This window comes from Halictus rubicundus, chromosome 3 (assembly GCF_050948215.1).
Source record: "Halictus rubicundus isolate RS-2024b chromosome 3, iyHalRubi1_principal, whole genome shotgun sequence".
NCBI classification, from domain to species: domain Eukaryota; kingdom Metazoa; phylum Arthropoda; class Insecta; order Hymenoptera; family Halictidae; genus Halictus; species Halictus rubicundus.
In genome coordinates this window covers 22,153,927-22,178,128 of record NC_135151.1, presented here as the reverse complement: position 1 = coordinate 22,178,128, position 24,202 = coordinate 22,153,927, and the positions used below count along the sequence as shown (strand labels likewise).

At 41.7% G+C, this 24,202-nt stretch overlaps 1 protein-coding gene and 1 long non-coding RNA gene across 4 annotated transcripts in view; both read right to left on the bottom strand.

The window, feature by feature from the left end:
• Positions 1-11,746: 11,746 nt before the first annotated feature.
• LOC143352293 (uncharacterized) lies at positions 11,747-12,651 on the bottom strand. The gene is made up of 2 exons (XR_013081894.1): positions 12,573-12,651; positions 11,747-12,444 (listed from the first exon to the last, which is right to left on the bottom strand). It is a non-coding gene; the product is annotated as an uncharacterized LOC143352293 (long non-coding RNA).
• Positions 12,652-14,148: 1,497 nt separating this feature from the next.
• Positions 14,149-24,202, bottom strand: part of Scgdelta (sarcoglycan delta) — a 429,272-nt gene continuing 419,218 nt past the window's right edge. For all 3 annotated transcript variants that reach the window (XM_076785990.1, XM_076785992.1, XM_076785991.1), the window contains 3 exons: positions 22,295-22,484; positions 17,859-18,051; positions 14,149-15,067 (listed from right to left, as the gene is read on the bottom strand). In XM_076785990.1, the coding sequence (XP_076642105.1) occupies positions 14,698-15,067; positions 17,859-18,051; positions 22,295-22,484 (753 nt within the window). In that variant the 3' untranslated portion in view covers positions 14,149-14,697. The remainder of the gene's footprint in view (positions 15,068-17,858; positions 18,052-22,294; positions 22,485-24,202) is intronic.

Genomic DNA, 24,202 nt, shown 5'->3' with positions numbered 1-24,202 from the left:
AGTGCCATTTTTACACGGTGTCGTTGTATCGGCCGCCGGCGCTAATTAGTTTACTTAATTATCCTGGAAGTTTTAGAGCGTTCGCGCAGCACTATCCACGCTCGACGATAAAACCCGTACAGAATCGGACGCAGACTATCGATACGGAGGTCGTCGTAAAATCCGTCGGCCATTGAATCCTCGTCGTTCGAAGTTCGGAAAACGATACGGCCGTGTCGTTCGCGCGAGTTTCCATTGCACCACGGCACTGTAATGGACACGAACGTAGGAGTACCATCCAACCGACGGGAAAAAGGACTCGTTAATTGTTTTTATATTTGGATCAGACCATTTTTAGGCAAATCCGGATGTTCTTGGATTGAAACGGTAGGTCCATCAACGCAGGGAAGACTCTCTGTTTATTATTATAAATATTAGCTAGACTTTATATTGAGGTGACCGTTGTATTGAACATTCATTTACTGTCCTTCTTTACGACTCGGTCAATACATAAGCTATTCTCATCTATGTATGAACAGAGAAAACACCATAGATGGCAATCTTCCAGGAACTTCCGGGAGCCTTGATTTATCGCGTTTAATTTGTCCCTATCCGTCCGGAACGCTTCTGTCCTCCGAAGTGAGGTATAAAAAATGCCTTGACGTGATATTGACTATTTTCTCCAATTACACTTTTTAATTTTTCCCGGTATCCCCTTATTCCGTTCGTCTCATTTAATCAATACTGCTTGTTTCCTCCTAAACGTACAATGTTTCCAGTCCTGCACAGCTGAAGAGAAAAGACCTGGGCAAAACAAGCACAGTTTATACCGTGAATGCTATAAGAAATTAGACAACTATGTCACAATGAGGGGTGCACATCGTACAGATGCTAATTATGGTTATTTGTGTGAATGACATTTATACTAGCTTCTAGGAATTTAACACTAGATTTACGGGACCCGTCAAAATGACGGATTCTAATATTTTTAAATTGCGAATATTCAGATTGTAAAAATGCATCCATGAGCAATTATTTATCAAATTGATTTCTTTGGATACATATTATTTAACAAATGGCTATAAACTTTGATCGACACATTCATGTTGTGTTTATAAAGTAATGTAAAATAGTCATTTTTAGTGCTCCGTGAACCTAGTGTTAAATGAATTAAAGAAGGCGATAATAATTATAATTATAATTATCTAAGAATTTAATTATTGTGGGTGTTAGAAGGTGGTGTAATTTCGGAGATAAGCAGGGGTCTCGTGTTAGGGTTAGGGTTAGGGCTAGCCTTTCGTTAGGCTACTTTACCCTACCTGATCCCAAATAACCCACACCGAACGAAGTTTTCAAAGCATATTTTCAGAAAGCGGGACAAATGTAGTTAAAAACCGCTGCGGTGTACTTTTGCATGATTGATACACCGCTGGATTACGCCATCAATAGTGAATCAGCTCGCAAAGTGATTGGAGTAGGAGCGAGCGCCGAAAAGTCCGAGGTTCGCCGTTAATTTTCCGGGCAGAGTGCTTCGAGCGAAGACCAGGCCCGAGACACCGCGAAGGTAATCCAATACAATTTTTCCCGTTACCCCGGAAACCGGTAAAGGCTACTCCATTCTCGGCGACGATTATCGGGTGGGCTTTAATAATTAATTTCCTAACGACCTCGTTCAAGTCCACCGTTTGCCGGCGCAGCTTAAAGATCAGTTTAATCTCGCGACTCTTCTAAAGTTCGCCACGCGGCGCGGCCCGCGTGTTCCCCGCTTTTCTTTCGACTTTCCGCCATGGGAAACTTTCACCGTTCTGCGGGGTGTGTGGCCGGGGGTCGGGTCACTTGACGTTTTAATCACGTTTTCTAAGGAAAAAAATTAGCCGCCACTACTTAATGTCCGTTTCCGTTTGTCGGTGTTCACGGATTAGGAGAGTTCTCTTGCTCCTGATACGGCGAACCTTTTGGCGGATTGCGTCTAAAACAAACTTTGTAGTAAACTTCGTTTAAATTTATTATACAATCTTCGTCATTATGAAGGACAGTTTGCCATCTTTCCTGCAATTTTTCAATCGCCCTCTTATAAAAATCCAGGGTTCGTGAAGCAAAATAAATATTCTACAGAATATTTTATTTCTTAAATAATGCTGCTGAAATGAAAAAGTACGCAATGACGAATATGGTCCTCGGAAGGTACGGCCGCCATTTTATTATTGTAAAAAAAAACTATACTTTTTAGAATATTTTGAACACAGGCTGCTTTATCAAAAACTGTGAAAGAGTATGTGGATCCTCTTCAACGATCGGTACAGATCTAAAGGCAAAACGAATTCTTTGCAGATAATTGATTACTTATGGGTACCCCTAATAATTGCCGCAAGAAACTATCTCCCATTCCGGATGAATTGAGAAAAGGCGCGGCCGGAACTCGCGATGGAAATTAGTGCAGTAGTGTCTCGATATATGCGTGAGAGATGTGCACGATATTTGTGCAGAGGAGGAACAAAGTATTTCGAACGCTATCATAACCAAAAGTCCATGGTATTCGGAGAGGAATTTATATTGCAACCTGCATATAATTACTGTGTTTTGCAGATGTGACTGAAAAATCATGCAGATTTATTTCTCTTCCATATATTATTGTGTCGATTTAGTATCACCCCTTTATAAACACTGTGCTATTATTGAACGGTGTAGACAGGATTTATGACCAAATGGTACTGATAAAGTTGTTACAGCGAGAAGTTAACGAAATGCGACACATAGAAGCTGGCATAAATTTTACATGATTTTACCCGTCGCTTTATTCGTTGTCATAGTGCAGCTGACGTCGTTATTTACGATTTGGTTGTTTGTGTCCAAACGAGTCTGACAGCGAGTTATTTAAGATTGACGTCATGACGTTGTATAATAACAGTGGAGTTTAAAATTGTGAGCTAATTCGGTTGAAATCCTAGAAATGAAAATAGAAATAGGAAAATAAAAAATTAAATCGTAAAAATCGTTTTCACAGAAATTGCTATTATCAAAAATCATTTTTACGTTATTCATGCATTGTAACGTTAGTGTATTACTTGACTAGCTTCGGCAAGTGAAAAATCAGTCTCTTCAAAAAGGGACGAACTTCTGTAATCCTCTAATACTTATGCTTGTAAAATCGAGACCGAAGTTGAAAGTCTCCGAACTGTTGATGGTCCTCTTCCGAACTATCGGATAGTAACATTAATCGAAGTAAAAGTAACCAGCAATGCATACACAAGCAAAGCAAGCGGCACTCAAGCGCACGCGTGCCCGATAAACTTTCAAATTTGATTCTCCCGGATACGAAGCTGCAGACGTAAAAACTTTATACCACTCTAGCTGCGTCAGCCGGTTTCGTGTAGATATTCCAGTTTTGTCTGCACAATTTTTCGAGTTTCCCCTGGGAACACGGTTGAAATTCATGATGTTCTGTGTTAGTCGGACACACTGCCTGCCTACACGCGAAATTCCGCCTGGTTCTGTCAACTGATGTCTACGGATCATTAAATGATAAGGGAACAAACAACTTTGGGTACATCGCCTCGTGTTTAAACAAGTCCTTTACACAGTTCTACCATGCGATGGATGGGAAAAAGCAAGCTTGCCGTGGTCTACCTTTTTCCTGCTTCTATATAGTGCTTTAATTAGCCCACAAGAAGCTTGAAAAAATATTAATATATAAATGTTGAAATATAACATCCTTCCTTACTATTTCGATTATAGGAGAAAGTGAGTTTTTCTTGGTCTACTTTTTTGGAAAATTTGAACCTGTACTCTTGTTCACAATTAGCATTCCTGCTTCTATATAGTGCTTTGATTAACCCACAAGACGCTTGAAGAAATATTAATATATAAATATTGAAATATAACATCCTTCCTTACTATTTCGATTATAGGAGAAAGTGAGTTTTTCTTGGTCTACTTTTTTGGAAAATTTGAACCTGTATTCCTGCTCATAATTAGCATTCCTGCTTCCATATAGTGCTTTAATTAACCCACAAGAAGCATGAAGAAATATTAATATATAAATATTGAAATATAATATCCTTCCTTATTATTTCGTTTATACCAGAAAGTGAGTTTTTCGCGATCTACTTTTTTGGAAAATTTGATCCTGCACTTCTGCTTACAATTAGTATTCCTGCTTCCATATAGTGCTTTGGTTAACCCACAAGAAGCATGAAGAAATATTAGTATATAAATATTGAAATATAATACCCTTCCTTATTATTACATTTATACCAGAAAGTGAGTTTTTCTTGGTCTACTTTTTTGGAAAATTTGATCCTGTACTCCTGTTCACAATTAGCATTCCTGCTTCTATATAGTGCTTTAATTAACCCACAAGAAGCATGAAGAAATATTAGTATATAAATATTGAAATATAATATCCTTCCTTATTATTTCGTTTATACCAGAAAGTGAGTTTTTCGCGATCTACTTTTTTGGAAAATTTGATCCTGCACTTCTGCTTACAATTAGTATTCCTGCTTCCATATCGTGCTTTGGTTAACCCACAAGAAGCATGAAGAAATATTAATATATAAATATTGAAATATAATATCCTTCCTTCTTATCTCGTTCACTCAATCAGCTACTTCATATTTATCATGCAATCTGCTCCAAAGAAAAGTTCTCAAAGACGCGTACATCGTCACAAATTCTGAAAAAGGCTTCATACGTCTGGTGCATGGAGGGCTGCCTCTCTACATTTGTCCGACAAGTCATTGACAAAACAGTAACGTCAAGAAATCTGCGTAAAAACGGCGAATCCCCCGACACCGACAAAAGAGGATACGGCGAGCGGCAAAGGATAATATATACCTAACAAAAATCGGTCGGTAGACAGCTATTCTTCACACGCGCACATGCATAGATCCCCTCGGTCCCGTCCCGGGCGGTGTTTGCTCGAGCGAGCGAGCGCTCTTCTCCATTTATCACCGTTCTACACGTCGTGTTCGTCTTCGCTCGACTCCGCTCTACTTCAGGAACGACAATCGCCACTCCCCCGCGGATCGACCTCAACGACTAATTCCCTTTTTCACGATACGCTTCGAGTGAGAGAGAGAGAGAGAGAGAGAGAGAGAGAGAGAGAGAGAGAGAGAGAAAGAGAGAGCGGTCCCGCTGGCAACCGGAAATCGATGCTCATTCGCAGCCACGTGTCACGCGAAGGGAACGACGTCGTTCCGCCGAACGGAAAGAGCAGGCCCTCACTCCCTTGTGCACCGATCGTCATCGTGTCCCCTTTTTCGCATGGCGAACTAGTTGTCGGGAAGAGATGCTCGTCGGGGGAACAAGCTTGTTGCGAGAGAAAGAGGGGGGAGGTAGAGAAAGAGGGGGGGGTGGTGCTTTGGAAAGGGTGAGTAGACGGGAAAAGGGCAGGGGGTGGCTGGGGGAAATAATGTGGGTGTTGCCGGAGAGTGGTGCCCGACAAAATTACAATTTGGGGGATGTAATTCCGCCCTGGAGAAATGGCCTGCACATACCGTGGCAGCGGGGGGGGGGGGTGCCACGATGGGGTTGAGTGCAGGGGCAGGGGTACGGGGAGGGGGGTTGCGAGCAGAGAGAAGGAGCCGGTGCGAAGCCATAGGTGGGTGGCGTAGGGCGGCCAGAAGGTCGTAGGTGGGAGAGATTTATCAACAGCTCGTTCCACACTAACTAGACGCCGGAAACTCGAAAGGTATTGCATCAGCGGGGCGATGATAGCGCCGCGACGACTGGCATTAAATTGCATCCGGTCGTTGCAGGAATTTAGTCGCCATTACTGCCTCTATTGCTTGTCCCGGCCTCTCTCGAGCATACTTAGCCGGTCTGCGGGCGTCGTTCTTGCGTGTCTGCGCGCCTCCCCTTCGCCTGCAGGTCGCCGTTCGTGGGATCGGACCTCACGTGTACGCCCGAACTTCGGTCAATCGAGCACCGACTTCCGGTGAACGCGTCTGCGGAGTGGTTCACCCCCTCCCCTCCCCTCCCCGGGTCGATGCTGTGGAGCCCGGGAATTCAAGTATCCCGGCGTTTTCTCTGTTTTTTAAAGGATCCGCTCGCGAGTACACGAGGAGAGATTCCTTTGTTTTCCCCGTGGCGCGGGTCCTTGAATCTTTGAGGGAAGAACGATGCTTCGACATCGCGGTCGATCCTCGAACTGTATCGGCCCGCTTTCCCGGCTGCTGAATGTTTCATGGAGAGCTCGACGCTCCCGGCCCGATCCTCGCCGACCTCTACTCTAACCGAAGTTAGCTACCCGACGCGACGCTGAATTCATCCCCCGTACACGTCTCTATACGTGATTAAAACCGTCCGCGGGAACTCGTAAAATTTCCATCGGCACCCGTTACTCCTCGCGAGGTAGTGGCACCTGATACAGGGGGGTGGGGAAAGAGAAAGAGAGAGAGAGAGAGGGAGGAGGATCACCGTGAATCTTTTATCGTGTCCCATTTCCCCGGGAAAATACAGCCCTGGAGGAAACGACCCGCGGTGTCTATCGGTGAGTGTCACGTGAGTCGCGCACTCAACAAGTCCGACCGACCTCCGAGACGAATCGTTTTCGGCCACTGTTCGTCTCCGGTGGCTAATGTTATTTTTGTCCAGGTGCGCGCGCCCTGAATCGAATCGGACGGGTTCGTGACACACCGGGTCCCGTTGGCCTCTGACAGGCTCATCGGGAGAAGCCAGAGTAATTTATCCATTTGCTTCGGGGTTTGATCGGGAGGAACAGAGAGAGAGAGGGTGAGAGGGTGAGCTTTCCGGGGCTGTTGCAACCACCGAACCCAGACAATTTCTCCTCTTCAGACAGCAAGAGCTACTCGTGCTCCTCTGGCTGCCCCCAACCACCCGCGGCGCAATCTCCTTAGCTGGCAACGTTCGCTTGATCCACCCTTCCATCGTTCACCGGGTCTTGCCCGCGAAGCAACAGCCTGTTATAGCTGCACCGTAATTTGCATTTACGCTTTGAACAAACATACCAGCCAATGACGACATTACCGCGGTCTACGGGATCCTCTAGATCTTCGGGGTCCTCAACCCTTTGTCTCTAATTCTTGCCTGTTCCCCCGTTACGGTGTCCGGGTCAACCGAGCGTGTTTCGATCGTGCTAACTGCCCTGTGAACTCCCCCCCACCCACCCCCCCCACCCCCGGGAATTTGGTGATGTTGAATTTTGAGGAGGGTAGTCGTGGTTTATTGTCGCGCGGTTGGCATTTCTTTTATCGCGGTGGTTTACTGTTCGACGAGGTCAGTTTAGTGGAGACAGACACGGCTCGTCGCCAGGAAAGTGGAGTCCATTGGTGTCGAGGAGCTTCGGCGATCCTCGGGAGGACTCGAGGCATTCCGAGGCACGGCACGGCTAATAAAATTGTACGTGTCGAGCATGCGATCCGACAACGATTCCTGTGCACGGGGTGCTTTGTTTTAATCGATCCCTACGATTACCAGAAGAAGTGGGACTCTCTCTCTGTCCCGAGGAATGCTTATCACTAGGCTACTGGTTTCGTGAATTTGTGGAAAGATACGGGTAGGTACAATTTAAAACGAGAAAAATATTTGAATAAACGGTAGAAATAATTAAAACATTTTTTATAAATTGCTGCATTGTTTTCAGATTATAACTAGGACACTGGTTTCGTGAATTTGTGAAAACATACGGGTAGGTATAATTTAAAACGAGAAAAATATTAAGACGAACGATAAGAGCAATGAAAACATTTTTCATAAATTGCTGCATTATTTTCAGCTTATAACTAGGATACTGGTTTCGTGAATTTGTGAAAAGATACGAGTAGGTATAATTTAAAACGATAAAAATATTAGAATAAACGGTAGAAACAATTAAAAAAACATTTTTTATAAATTTCTGCATTGTTTTCAGCTCATCACTAGGATACTGGTTGCGTGAATTTGTGAAAAGATACGGGTAGGTATAATTTAAAACGATAAAAATATTAGAATAAACGGTAGAAACAATTAAAAAAACATTTTTTATAAATTGCTGCATTATTTTCAGCTCCTAAGTAGGCTACTGGTTTCGTGAATTTGTGAAAAAGGAACGAGAAGGTATAATTTAAAAAGGTGAAAACATTAGAATAAACGGTAGAAACAATTAAAACATTTTTTATAAATTGCTGCATTATTTTCAATCCATTAAACATAGTAAGGAAGAGAAAAGGTTTAGCACAATTTAGGATAATATTTATTTTTCTTTTCTCGTGAAGAATGTTCTTCGTCTATTCCCCACAGCAACAAATAAAGCAAATTATTTGTTACATACCGGTCAAGCATGTGAACGAATTCCGTCAATATATAATTATGGCAAGTGCAGAAGGAATTTGTGAAATTCCCTCATAGATTGCAAAAAAGATTTTGTTGATAATGCAGGTCGTGTAAAAAGACAACCAAGTTTGGATAAAAGTAAACAACACACATGCCCAAAATCGGTTATTTTTGAGCTCGACGTGATATTCAAAGTCTGACCGTGAAACCACCTTGAGGTTATGCTAATACCAACACCAACACCAGGTTGAACCATAATAACATAATAACGGTTAAGATAAAATACAAGTTTAAGTGCTGCTGAAAACGGTTCAACGTCAACTATAAAAATGTATCATATGAATCCGTAAGTTTCTATTTAAAATTTTGAATGTGACCTTCACGAGGTCATCAACCTTCTCCAAGGTCATCGCGAAATCAAATAACAATCATCGCAATACGTCTCCTGTCATACCATACAACAGTCTAAAACATTGTTTCACACTTTTAATACCGAAGGAAATAATTGTATAAATTTAACCCTAGACAATTAAAATGTTTTAAGACAGCAACAATTTCCAATTATTGTAGACGAAGTTTAAGAAAATAGAATGGAAATAAGATCGTATTTTTTGTGGGAACAGCAGATCCAAAACAAATAAAAATCGTACTAAATTCTATTATATTGCAGCATTTTTTTTTAATTTTCATAACCCATAAATCTCCAAAGCTCCGCAGTCTATTTACGACATTCGGTGGATCATTTAACGTGGTCACAACACTCAACTGACCTACTCGTGATTTCTCCAAAAATTTAGTTATCCAGGATTAAATCGGTTACACCGTAGATTTGCGATACCGAGAAAACTGTTGTATTACGAAGGCGATTAAAATTATCCTCGACCGTAAGCTGTCCCCTAAATCATCCCGAACGAACTTTGCCCGACTTCGGGGGTGAAAAAAGAGATAATTGAACAGAAGTTCTCCGACAGGGGTGACGGACGAGCAGCCCCCGAGTAATAGAGGATAATTAATCTAGAATCTATTCGGAGGCCGGTGGCTCTGTTCGAAACCGGGAGCTGATTAATTAACCGGCCGCTTTGTTTACGTAGAGCCGGGACTATTACCGAGTACTTTCCCAGTTAGATTACTTGCACGATGCTCGAGTGACGCCGACACGGTTGCAGTTTTCTGTCCGGCGGAGCTAAGGCTGTTTCCTGCATTCCCACCCCCTCACCCCTAACCCTCTCACCCCCCCCTCTCTCTCTTTCCCGTTGTCAACCCCCTTCGCACAGTGGCGGCAGCGGCTGTCAGATGGATTCTGTGAACCGTGAAATTGTTGCTCGTTGTACTGGCGCGGCCGATAAAGCTTTAAATACGAATTAGTGGCACTCCTGCTGCCACGCCGAAACCTGGCACCCCGCCGCCGTCATCCCAGACGTTTCCACGCGCCGCTGTCTGTCCGGTATAATTAGTACTCGGTTACCGGGGATGTTCAAGAGGGACAGTAGATCGGTTACCGCCGATACCGTAATTAGTTTTACCCCGAACGGGCGTAACTAGGATTTTGTTGAAAATTCGCTGTTACGGCCGGCCGCTGGCCCGTTGCCCGCCGCGATATTTGTCGGCCACGCGAAACGCCCGAAAGAAACTCGAGACAGCCAGCCTCGATAATGTACCGTCCCCCACACCCACCCCCCTTCTAATTACGTGTTTGTTCACTTTTTATGCACTAGCCGGTGTAAATTACGTACACGGCTGCCAGGTTTTAAGCTGATTGCGCGCCCCTTCAGTCGGGGGTGACTGGGCAAATTCGTGGAACAGGGGTGCTGAATACTTTTTCCTTTTAAATAACTCGTGAAATCTCTGTTATGCCCCTTTTAGAGATTGTTTGAGAATTTACAGGGATTTCTCTATATATGTCGCCGAGACCTGCATGATAAATGTCGCGGAATTATCGTCACGAATTAAGGTCACGTGAAGATCATAATGTTACTGGTCGTTGGATTCGTCTTGACCTCGGCTATCATATAGAGATAATACAAATATATCATCTCATTTAAAAAAACTACGATGACCTTGAAATCTCAAAAAATATAACCTTGAACAAATCTTTTTGCCTATTATAGTATTTGTCTATCGAATAGAAGATACGGTGAACCAGTATACGTATAAGGATATTTTAGAAAAAAATTTACTGGAAACAATTGAAAATATGCCGGTACCAGAGTGTGATGTCGTATTCCAACATGACCACGCTCCTTGGCATTGTGCGAACAGCGTAAAGAATTGGCTGCAAACTCAACCCTTTCAAACCATGGAATGGCCTGCTCAAAGTCCAGACGTAAACCCGATTGAAAATGTCTGAGCATGCTTAAAAATGAAGTTACAGAATAAATATAGTGCTCCCCCAACAACGATGACTGATTTGTGGCAAAGAGTAGTATTGTGGTAAAATGTAGTATTAAGTATGCCTAAACGTATTCAGGCAATAATCAAGGTTAAAGGTTCATGGACGAAATATTAAGTGTACGAAAATCTGAAATGTTTACTCAAAATTAGTTGCGGTGCAAAACCGACTACACGAAAAAAAAAAAATTTGTGTGAAGCGAAATAATAATAATATCACAAATGTTAAGTTTATCTTGAAAAGCCAAAAGATTGTAGACAATACTAAGTATTTTGTTTCTTTTGTATTCTGCATGCAAATATTGAATAAAAAATTATTTCTGTTAATATTTCGTGTGTGCGTGTTCAGTTTTGCTCCTTACTTTATATAATTGACATGGCGGTAAACGTGTTAACAGAGGGAACCGAAGGAAACGAATTCGAAAGAGGAATCTTGAAGAATCTGCGGCTCCCGGCCAACGCGTTTCCCGATCCCCCGCGTTTTAGGGTAATACGGCTGGATCTAAGGAGCATTTTTCATCGGGGGTAGCGTTGTTTTTTCCTCGGCCGCTGCTAATTCACACCACCCACATTCCCTCCGGCCCGCTTGTTAGATTGCTCCACTCCCCCGCCCAGCTTAATCCCCCAACCCTCGGTCGGCTTGGCCGAGGCCGCACTTTGTTCCCTTCCAAGCTGGATGCAATTTTAATCTCGAATTCCGAGAAAATTACCTTGCCGTCAGAGCCGTTTAAGAGGCTACTAGGTGAGATTGCCCCTGCTACCTGTCAGCTGGCTTGACATACACTATATTATGCAGCGAGATCGGCTTCTCCCGTAACTATTTTCGTTTCGCCTAATTTCGTGTCCATTATCATTTATCGCGCAAGCGAGCGCGCCGCCGTTTTTCCCCGGCGCGGATACTCCTAGTGCCGAGGGCCCTTCGTTGATATTAACAGCGCCAGCGAGGAGCACTTAACGAAAAATCTTTCTGCAACGGTGAATGGAACGTCTCGGTATTCCATTAAATGATTAACGGTTGATTAGAGGCCCGTTGATACGTACCCGCCGTGATCCATCCCCGGTGAAACCCGACGGTGAGAAGAAACGGATCGAACACTGCTGCGGGTTATTAATAATAGTAACAATAACGTCTTTATTGCCACATACATAAATAAATGGACATGGCCGATGTACAGCGTACAAGCTGGATCACAACCTGATCCTTTACAATAACTACACACGCTTCTCCCGTTACCGTAACACACGCACCAAAATAAACCCTTTCCTAACCATGGCGCAACTATAATTGCCGCTCCGGAACCGGGCGAACTGACATCATCGCTGGGGACTGTGTTCGAGGAAGGATGAGCCGGTCTCGGTGTCATTGTACGTGTTAGTTTTTATTTCATATCCCCTTTATATCAGTCGTCCATTCGTGGATTGCATAAAGTAACAAAAGTTCAACGCGTTTGTCACAACATTTTCACACATTGTGAGCTTCACCGTGGTAGCAAATTCGGCGCACAAAAATATATAAAATAAATAAAGTTTATACAGACACCTTACTCTCACATTTCAACCATTATTAACAATGTCTGCGAACGCAAGTAGATATCCGACAATATGACAACAGCTGCAACTGGAAACAGAGACATATATCGTATAATTCATTTTTCAATTTTTGTGCACTGAATTTACAACCTGATGTTATGAATCTGCAATGAGCAGTACGAAATGTAGAATACAATTGAAATACAATTCGTACCAGCTCGTATGCAGACCAATAAAAGAACACTAATAAATTAATTCAGAAATGCTGTTGACCTCATACATATAATGTTATGAAACTGCAATGAGCAGTACGAAATGTAGAATACAATTGAAATACAATTCGTACCAGCTCGTATGCAGACAAATAAAAGTACACAAATTACTTTAGAAATACTTTCGACCTCGTAAATATAATTTGTTTTGAAGAAACCAGGTGTGCACTGACAGTCGTCATAGCTGTCTGCCTCACCCATATATTTTATGAATAAATTTCTTACTATCTTAAATATAACACAATTTTTCTTACTTTTACAAATTATTACAAATTTTTACAAATTATTGTACAAATGTTTTGTGTACCGTTATTACGAGTCCAAAGTATTTCAGGTGAGGCGCAAAGCTATAGGGTATTAATAAACTAACATTATTCCAGAATGAAAGAGACAAGATACAACTGTCGCGTACAGGTGACACATGTCTCAGGAGCTAATACAAAAATTAGTTACAACTATCGGTGGGGAAGCTAAGAAATGACCTTGACCAGCCATCGGTTTCCCTTCGGGGTGTTCCCAGCGCAGCAGGAAGTAACATGAACGCGTGTACTCTTTCATTTTCTGTTCTCTCGTTCTTTGGACTGAAAAGGAACTGCGTATCATTGCCTATCGACTGGGCGCGCGAACGTTTGCGCAAACAAACAGAGAGGCGGGTAGCAACGGGTACGGGGTCAAGGGGCGGACGACTATATCTAACGGACAGGGACAGACAGGAACGAGATGACGATTCAATGTTGCCTACCGGTGATCGGAGAGTTTTATTGATATACAAGATATACATCACGGAGTAGCGCTGCGCTGACAATGCTACGTACACACATGGTTGGCAGCTCGAGAGTTGACGTTTCGGATGATCTACTGGGCAAGATGTACCGTTTTGCTATCATAGAGCCGTCCAAATTAAAAACAAAACATTAATCGTCTTTCAATCTTTCGTTTCAACGAAATGTCACAGAGAGCATTTGTGTATTAGTGCATACACTGCAGATCTTCGCAAAAAATAAAAACTTTCCTCCTCGTTTGTCAACAAATTCGAGTTTCCTTGCAACACTGTTGTTTCGCTCTTCTAATTCACTGCTCTGCGTTTCTCCTACTCGATTTTTGTCATAAATGCACAAGAACCGCTGTCTAGTGATTTAACAGATAAAAGTTAGTTTCCAGAGACTAAAATCATAATTTTTATTCGAAATTTGTTTAACCCTTTCGTCCCGAGCGGTACACACACGTACCAGCCTGATTAAGAAATTACTGAAAGGCCAAGAAAGAAATGTGTCTTTTGAAAAAAAAAACTTTTCACCCCCTACCCCTGCTGTGATAGGAAAAATTTGAGGGTGAAAACCTATTATTTTTAGTCCAGCTTACATATCCATTACACTGTAATTGTTAAAATTTCAATTTCAGGGACGAAAGGGTTAATACATGTTGGGAGGGGAAGATTTTGATGCCACGGTCGTCGACCTTGAAGAGAGGGGGTTTCCTCTGCTTGGCGCCAAATGTCGAATTCTATTTTTGAGAGATAACGCGAGGCAAGATCGATTTCAATCAAGACTGGCTAAATCCGGATCCACACTTATGGCAGTGTCGAGGCTACCTTGCATCGTCAATAGTCAGACTCTTCTCAAACGACGAATGCTCCAGTCTTGAAATCGACTAACACCTCATGCTGATCGACTATTTCGTGCCGGAACCCTTTCGCGAGGTCGACTACTTCTACGCACCTGGATATCAGGTTCATCATCATTTTTCCAATGACGCCAGGATCATTATGACGGCAACTTCGATCGTGTCGACATTATTCTTTGAAAGATCTAGAGCAGAGTGGGTGGAACCATGTTCTTCGGGTTCCGATAGCCCGCGTGATCGTCCGAACGTCAGCTCGCGAGCTTCCTAGAGTACATGGGACTCGTGGAGGGAGTCCTATATCCCGTTCAGAGTCTCGAGTTCGATCTCGACGAGGCATGCACCGTCGAGGACGCTAGGTTACTGGACAGCGTCCGGGTCCAGCGTTCCGAAATCGCACAAAGGGGACAGCACCGCGCGCCGCTCTAGAATGGAAACACCAGCGAAAAGCGAGAGGCCTCGGGCGACCCCGAGGCTTCGACTACTGTACACCTTGTCGCCTGCTCGGATCTCTACGACAGTTCCCGCGACAGTTTCCGTTTCCGAGTGCCGGGTCGCACGAGGACCGTAAGAAACCACCGGGAACCCCTCTCAGTTCTCGATTAATTCACGTCTAAGCCGGCCACGCGGCGTATTAGCAAATCGACTTGTCCGCCAGGCAGCTACCCTCGGACCTAGCGAGAAACAGTTTGCCGTTAGCACAGGCACACAACTGATAGATCGTCGTTTCCCTCTGGCTCTGATGGGAAGACGTCCTCGACGAATGCTGCTGTTGTTGCTGCTGCTGCTGCTGTTGCTGTTGCTCTCTCGACGGGTGTCCTTGGCTAGGGCTGGCTGTCTTCAGCCCCTTCATGAACACCGTCTTCGCGTCCAGCCTGATGGCTCCGTGGACACTTTGAAGCTTTAGGTCGGTCAAACACGAGGCCGCGATCTCGTTCGCCCAGGACTCTATCACCACTCGCTGAGGAGCGCTGATCTTCAGGGATCTGGTTGCTGACTCAAGCCTGCGGACAAGCAACGGGTTGGCCTTGTTAGATACTCGTGAACAAGTGTCCCAGTAGGGTCGAAATACAGTAGTGTATCGATATACAGTGATTTTTCTATATATGTCGTCAGGGCCTCGATGATAAATGTCGTGGAATGTGCTGTAGGGTGCCGCGAGGCTCGAGGGGCCTCGGACGCCGAGGAGTGTAAACATAATACGCTTCGGGTACGATGTTCACGCGGATCAAAGAATAGTAGTGTGTATATTTATTAGTAGTATGAATATAGTATAGAACTTATATAAACTTGAACTTTATTAGTAGTATGAATATAGTATAGAAATGAAATAAACTTAAACTTTATTAGTAGTATGAATATAGTATAGAACTTAAATAAAATAAAACTTTATTAGTAGTATGACTATAGTACAGAACTTAAGGCAAAATGCTTTTCACTGTAACATGCACCCCTTCGAATAGTATAATTTTGACCTGAGAAGTTTCTCCAGATAACAGTAGGTGCAGTAGATATTGAGATGATCCCATATTAGTTGAGACACTCTATGTATTACTGCACGTCGTTATATAGGACCACGCGAACGATAAATTTGAAGTAGTATTAGTACAAGGGGAGATTCGTGAGCAATCAGTTGGCCAGACCTGGTCGAGTACATAATGACAAGCATATTGGAATCTCGGGTTCGTGTTTATCTCGGCGTTCGGAATTATATCGGAAAGTACAGAGAAAAGGAGAGATCCATTCGCGACTGCGCCCTGAAGAGGTATGAATAGCAGTACGAGAAAGCGGCATCGCAATATCGCGCGACAAAATAATACATCCACTCGTTGCTGCCGAGTGACTCGCAATAATCGATCCTCCCTTCTAAGAAGTGGTGAAACGGCGTCTTCGACCATGCTTCTTTTCCAATACCGCCTATCTCCCCCCTCCCCCTTCCTCATGCCGCCAATCTATTGCATCGAACCCCATCGCCGTGCTCGAGGAATCCTCGGTATTTCATATCTGGCATAAATCCAATCCTATGAATATAATTTTCCGCGCGAGCTAAGTTTTATTGTAATCGTAAATCCGTCTGTAAATTGCTCGACACTATCAATAACCGCGAAAGCAGGCGGCGTCGTCCTTGTCGAGCCACCCTCATTCTTCCGAGCATTCGATTTCTGTCGTTCTGATACACCGACGCGCTATTCCAGGCTCCCAGGCGATTGCTACTTCCGTTTGCATACTGGGAACGTCGACATTTTCACGGCAACACCGATCGGCGAGCCCGGAAGAAATTGGTTCTCGATAAACGAGCCATATTTCGAGATGGGAAACACGATTAACGCTAGGTTTACGGGAACCCGTCAAAATGACGGGATCTGAGATTTTTAATTTACGATTATTGAGATTGTGAAGATACGTCTATGAGCAATCGTTCAACAAATTTCTTTCCTTCGACGTACAGGGTGTTCGATTACAGGGGGAGAAAATTTAAGGGGTGGTTCTCCATGACAATACAAGACGAAAATAAACAGTACAAAAATTATGATTTCGGCTCCGTTTGTTAGTTATTAACCAGTAAAGATCCGCCTGAAATGCGGCAACCCGGCCAACAGAGTCGCGCGCCTTTGTGACGTAAGCAACCTCTGTTGACCGGGTTGCCGCATTTCAGGCGGATTTTAAATTGATAATAACTAAAAAGCGAAGCCGAAAACGCAATTTTTTTATTCTTCATTTTCGTCTTATATTGTCTTGGAGAACCACCCCTTAAATTTTCTCCCACCTGTGATCGAGCACCCTGTATATTATGGAAAGTGGCTAAAAATTTGTATAGGCACATTCTCGTTATTTTGAGAAATTAATCAACAGACCGATTAAACAAATTTAAAAGTATGGCTTAACTAAGTATATATAACTGAGTAGGTCACACTCTTTGAGTGTTAATGTTATTGAAAAATTCATAAATAGCTTCTGCTTCCAGCAATTGACACAAACTAATTTTATTTTGGATAAAATCCGCGGTCTAGTAATTATATATTACTTTCCCTATTATCTCGTGTGTATTTCACTAAAAAAGACTGTACTTCTGGCAAGCTTTCGCAATCAGAATGTTCCATATTATCAATGTGTACCCTGTTTCCAACGTAATCCCGAAATTGATTTTAAGTTTGAGTACTGTAATATTTAATGCTGCATAAATAATGGAACAAATGGAAAAGTTCTGGGTTGCATATTCCACTGGAATGTCTCCTACATTCGGCCGCTATCAATACGGCACAGAATCGAAAGTAGCACAGTTCACTTCCTTTAAATATCCTTTCCCGGTTTATTCGCGGAAAATCGATATCCGAAGAAAGTTCCGATCCTCGAAAATGGGCCGGTGAATCGAGGCATCATCGCCGCGAAACTCCGGTCCGATTATTTATAGCGATGGAAGCGCGAGGAGTAGGCCGATGAACAAGCGGAGAACATACTTTCGGATCGCCCGGTTATTTGTGCGCGCTCGTATCTGTGTCTCCATCAGGAGTGATTACCGAACAGATAGAGAAAGCAACCGAAAATGCACCGCAGATTTGTTGAACTAGGTCGGGCCTACTTTTAGACGCTCTCCGGGAATAAACGCGGAACAAAGACACCGGACTTTTTGCGAGAGACTGTGCCCTACCCCGGTTATGTGCGAGCTCGCTTCGATATTCATGCACGGTAAAATATTCAGCGAATCATTTCAGTCGCATGGTACAGGAGGAGGTGGACGCTGGAATGGGGGGAGGGAAAGAAAAAGGAAAAATTGTTCCTTTGTTTCGTGATTACCTGAGACCACGTCCCGATTCCCCTCTGACCAGAGGCGTTTGAACGCTGCCTTGGAAAACGGCACCCCCTTCGCCAGTTACCCTCAGCATCTCGGCTCCCACCACCACTCGCTCCCTGTCCGCCGAGAACAGAATTCCTCCTCGAGGGTCAGTTATCCGGAAGCCTTTCGACACGCAGTCCACGCGATCTTCGCCTGTTAACCGACAAACCACCACTTGCTTTTCACTGCTCGACAAGGTCAATAACATTCTTCCAGGCAACGAGGTACACCCGCCGGAAAATCTTTCACAAAAATCGCTGACCCTATTCTTGTCTACATACGGTAATGCCTCGATATATGTGTCAGAGATGCGCACGATATTTGTGAAAAATTTTCCCTCACTATTCTGGAGTAGTACTACTACTACTACTACCCCTTAAAGTGTACCCCAGAAGCTTAGAGCTAACCCCAAAAAATCTGTCTTTGATCTAATTTTATAATGTTACAGTTATAAACATATGAACTTTGATAAAATCACTTCATGAAATCATATAATATTGCATCTTAATTCTTACTGTTAAATTATGTGTATTTGTGAAAAAAATCTTTCACAAAAATCGCTGACCATATTCTTGTCTACATACGGTAATGCCTCGATATATGTGTCAGAGATGCCCACGATATTTGTGAAAAATTTTCCCTCACTATTCTGGAGTAGTACTACTACTACTACTACCCCTTAAAGTGTACTCCAGAAGCTTAGAGCTAACCCCAAAAAATCTGTCTTTGATCTAATTTTATAATATTACAGTTATAAACATATGAACTTTGATAAAATCACTTCATGAAATCATATAATATTGCATCTTAATTCTTACTGTTAAATTATGTGTATTTGTGAAAAAAATCTTTCACAAAAATCGCTGACCATATTCTTGTCTATATACGGTAATGCCTCGATATATGTGTCAGAGATGCGCACGATATTTGTGAAAATTTTTCCCTCACTATTCTGGAGTAGTACTACTACTACTACTACCCCTTAAAGTGTACCCCAGAAGCTTAGAGCTAACCCCAAAAAATCTGTCTTTGATCTAATTTTATAATGTTACAGTTATAAACATATGAACTTTGATAAAATCACTTCATGAAATCATATAATATTGCATCTTAATTCTTACTGTTAAATTATGTGTATTTGTGAAAAAAATCTTTCACAAAAGTCGCTCACTCTATTCTTGTCTACATGCGGTAATGCTTCGATATATGTGTCAGAGATGCGCACGATATTTGTGAAAATTTTTCCCTCACTATTCTGGAGTAATACTACTACTACTACCCCTTAAAGTGTACCCCAGAAGCTTAGAGCTAACCCCAAAAAATCTGTCTTTGACCTAATTTTATAATATTACAGTTATAAACATATGAACTTTGATGAAATCATATGATATTGCATCTTAATTCTTACTGTTAAATTATGAGCTTGCGTATGGACCACAATGACCTGGCACGTACATCTGACACGAGAAAAGTCTGAAATAAAATTCTCGATAACCCCGTTGTGAAAATTTATTCAGGTTATAAAGAACTGAAAGTATCTGAAATTATAGAACATTTCAGGAAATTGCGGTCAGAAATCACGTGGGATCGAAGTACATTTCCATACGCCCTCAACTTCGACTACGCGTACTCGTATACATACGTACATCGGGAATTCCAAGATATTATTCGCTCTTGTAATGTTTCTATAATAGCTTATCTTCGTTCGACTGTGTAACATTCTTTCATGAATTTATTACGCATGTCCTCAATTTTGTTAAAATTCTTTGGACATGTTATCGAATCCTTTTCTCTTTATACGTTTATAACATATTTTACATGTTTAAAATGTATTGATATCAGTATCAGTCGACTAGTCTTGATTAGTCTATTAGGCTATTAGTTTCGACTTCAAGAAAGTACTTCATTAAAATGGTCTTAATTTGATATGCATACATCCAGACATTTGATATGCTAAAAAAAAAGACATTCAACAATATATTAATTATACGTCCGTCACACAGTGAACCTCAAGTCAGCGGTTCGTTTTGTAAACATAATTACAAGTTAAACAAGCGTTGTGTATGCAATTTTCAATACTGGGTTAAATATATGTATTTGTCGTTACTAGACGTCATGGAACACAGGAGGGTTGAAGTTCTCCCTAATTTCGTGCAACCATCAGTTTTCTTAAATGCCAGAAATCAATCCCAGAGATTCTGACAAAATCAGTGTAATTTAATTAACGAAACCGAAACTAGAAGTTTAGAGTGTATTATAGGGAATGCTGTCTTAACCCTTTGGAATTTTAAGGATATGTCGCAATAAAAATAAATTTCTAAACCTAGTCAAAAATCGCTGTCAGTCATATGTGACTGACTTGGCAATTAACGTGTTAAAAATTGATTCAATCTTCACACTAACCCCCCACCCCTAAACATTTTCTCTGTTTTCATTTTTTCCCTTTCTTTTCCGCTGACAATGGAACACCTTACGTCAACGTGATCATTATGCGCGTATAGCTCACATTAATCCGTCGATCGATTTCGAATTGTTGCTCGGGGAACGCGAGATCGTAATGAACCGTTCGAATTCATTGGATCGCAAAATATTTCAACGGAGGCTAAACCGTTCGATAGGGGAATGCTTAAACGTCTCCGAGATTCTCTTGGGATTTTAGTAAGGACGAAGCCGAATAGCCTCGCGACGTAGTATTCTTTTTTTTCCTCCCTCTCTTTCTCTCCTTTTTTTCCACCGCACAAAAGGACGAATTGAACGATATCCATTGTTTCGGCGGTTCTATCTCGGCGAACGGTTTAAAATACCGACCCCCCCCCCCCCCGTCGACGTTAATATTATACATTGTAACTGAAGTCTTTAACTCGGAGATTGTTACGCGATTCGATTTATAACGGGCGCATGTAACTGTTGCACACTGTTGCGTCCTATCGATATACGAATCCTTTTGTTTTTATGTGGCACAAGGACACAGAGAAACAAAGCATATCGCTTTTAGAAAAAATAAAAAAGATACTCGTTTAGTTTGAGTGCTTTGTGAACGGTGCAGCCTTGACGAAAATGGTCGTGCTCGAAAAAATGTCCTTGATAAAGTGCTCTCATTAATATTGCCCGATATTCATTAATATTGTAATTGCATGATTGCGGCTACTCAATTTGAAATTGAATTTTTGTGTGCTGAATAATTTCAAAATTGAAACAGCTAACTTTACAAAATTTTATATTGACATTAATTATGCATTTTTCACAATAGTAAAATAAATCAATTATTTTTGAGATCAGATTTCGTCTTTATGAAAGTGGGTTGAAAGTGACGTTACCCTTTGTTTTCGAAAATCTTTCTCCAATTTTGGAAAAGGAAATAGTGAAAATATAAAACATATTCTGTATAATGCACGTAAAATGTCTAGAAGTTACCTTTCGAATATTTATGTTTCATCAGCTCTTAATTGCAAGCCGAAATGGAAATTGACATATTCAGAGTATTAGGTCAATGAATTACCTGTACGTATATGCAAGCTCATAATTTAATTGGCATAAACGCTATAAATATTACGTTACAAGCTATTTTCTCCGAAACCATTGCAGAGATCGATATTTTGTTGCATTAAATGCATTAGCCCTCAATTTCTTTAAATGATGTAGTATACAATTTTTCTAGCAAATTCAAATCTTTTCTAGTAGATTCAAACTTATTTTAGTAAGTGCTCGAAATATTAAACATTCATATATTTATTCTTTTTACCATATTTTCCTATTTCACTGCTATCAACATTTTCCAAGGTATCAATGGTCAAACTGTGAATAACTTTGCTATTAAGTGTTTGTGACAACGTTGTGAAAGAAAAATTTTCTAAATGAAAATCGACATCCAATAAATTTACCTTTTAAAACTTTTTATAATCGAAAATATATCAGTTCCTCTGACAGGTTTGACTCGTCGCTCGTTGCGTCGGTTCTATCGTATGGGTGACACAATTTTTTGTCCTATATTTACCAAAACTAATAAATAATAAATCCGAGAAATAATTCCGAGGATGGATTTTCTGCTATCAATTTCATTAGCAAAATTACTTCGATTTCGTGGGATATATTTCACAGTTCAATGCATCAAAATTTCAAGACTGCAATGGTTCCACAGAAAATACCTTATCACTGGACTTGCGGACCTTCATGCAAAGTAAAAATCTGTGCATCTGAAATGTCTCTCATTGTTTAATAATTTTAGCAGGTCGAAGGTAACGTACGTCAATACTCCTTTGACCTTTCTGCTGTTTCAAAGCATAGCTGCACAATATTTTTACGAATGCATAAAATCCGCAGTCTCAGATAGCCCGCGTAATTTCTTTTAAATGGTAACAGATAAAAATGAGATAATGAAGGTATCGGGGATTCTCACCGACGGTCAATCTCGCGAGCAATCTGCCATCGTGCGACCTGGCCGAGGCTGTGAAGTTGCTCCAGGACTCCAAGATCAGATTCTTTCCTCGCCTGGATCGCAGGCTGGAGGCCACGAGGGCGTCAAGAATGGCGGCCTGACCTCTGAGCTCGATCCCTCCGGGCACCACCTTCAGGGAGCCGATTCCCTCCTGAAAGAAGAGGAAATGACTGACAGGAAATAAACGGGAGCATTCTGTCGGTGGTTTCTGGGTCGGCGGGTAGCTCCGTCGATCGTCTATGAAAAATAGAGCCCATAGGCCTCGGTATTAAAATTCGGTCGCCTCGCTCTCCCGCCTCTTCCGTTTCCTTTTCTCCGTCTCATTCTTCCACTTTAACCACCGGTGACCTCCTACAGCCGACCCTAACCCTCGCAGACGTCTAGCTCGTTCGTTTCCCGTATTTTTATGGGTTCCACCGACGACCAGATACATTTTGATGTAGTTCCCCAGCCATGATTCAACAGAACAAAATTAAATACCGCAGCCGGACATTATTGCTGTTTCAGACGGTTGAATAATAAATGCGACGATGAGGCGAACGCAGTGGCGTACTGCTGCCCGGGAACGAACCATTCCCCGCACCCCTAACCACCCCCCACCCCTACCGGCCCGTTGAAATATTTCTCGCATAATATTGGAACAGTGGCATAGGCAGCATTTTATTTCCAAGTATGGTTCCCCTAGCTTACCCAAGATGGCGGAGAAGAGGGTGGTTGGACGATTATTAATAATTAGACCGCGGATTTTATGCATTTCTGACAAAAATGGGTAAGCACAATTTGAAGTAGTGGATATATTAAAAAGATTCAAGGGCACCAGCGGATTTGTTCTAGCGGTGGACATATTAAACCATATTTATCATAAGGAAATATGAAAAGAAGGCCTTTAACACCAACCTTTTTTTTTTTATTATATTTAAGTACAAAAATTAGTACGAGTAAAAGATTGCATATTTCCGCATTATAAGAAAAAATAAATTGAGCGTATATATACGCTAATGATGCAAATGGGTTGAAAAGATTTAGCGGCACCAGCGTATTGGTTCTAGCTTAATAAAATAATTAAAAGAAGAAAGAAGATTCGCATGAAGATCTGCAGTCTAGCAATAATCCAATTCACGGTGGGGAGTAACATTGATCCGATCAAGCTGTTCCTTGAGAAAATCACTGTGTACGGTGTTCACTGAGACCGGGTCGCAAAAAGGTCAAGAAGATTTTACATTGATTCGTGTCTAAGAAAATATTTATATTTGAATTTTGTTGCATTCGGTTTACTAGTTATAGTATTTTTTCTCTGACTGAATTTTTCGCCAAAATACTATCAAAAAATATATTTAACACTAGGTTTACGGAGCACTAAAAATTACTATTTTACATTACTTTATAAAAATAACATGAGTTGTATCTTTCAAAATTTGTAGTCATCTTCTTAACAATATATACCCAAAGAAATCAATTTGTTAAATAATTCCTCATGGTTGAATCTTTACAATTTCAATATTCGTAAATTAAAAATATTAGAATCCGTCATTTCGACGGGTCCCGTAAATCTAGTGTTAATGTTTTGTCCACTATAGTCGACCTGGCAGATATAAAGGAGGTGTGGAGATTTACTATTAGTTAGGACCTAGAGAATTAATTGGGCGATTAGTTAGGATCGAGAAAATGTGAATGAATGAAAGAATTTGTTCGTTTCTATCACTGTTCGTTCAACAAAAATTAATTCCGACCAGTACGACAACCATATCTAAACTTAATACGACCGCAAAGGGTTAAATAGTCCTTTCTTCATTACGAATTCCTAACTAGCTTCGGAAGCAATAGATTGCGCTGATTCTTTCAAATCCGTCCAGTATTAGATTACGTTAC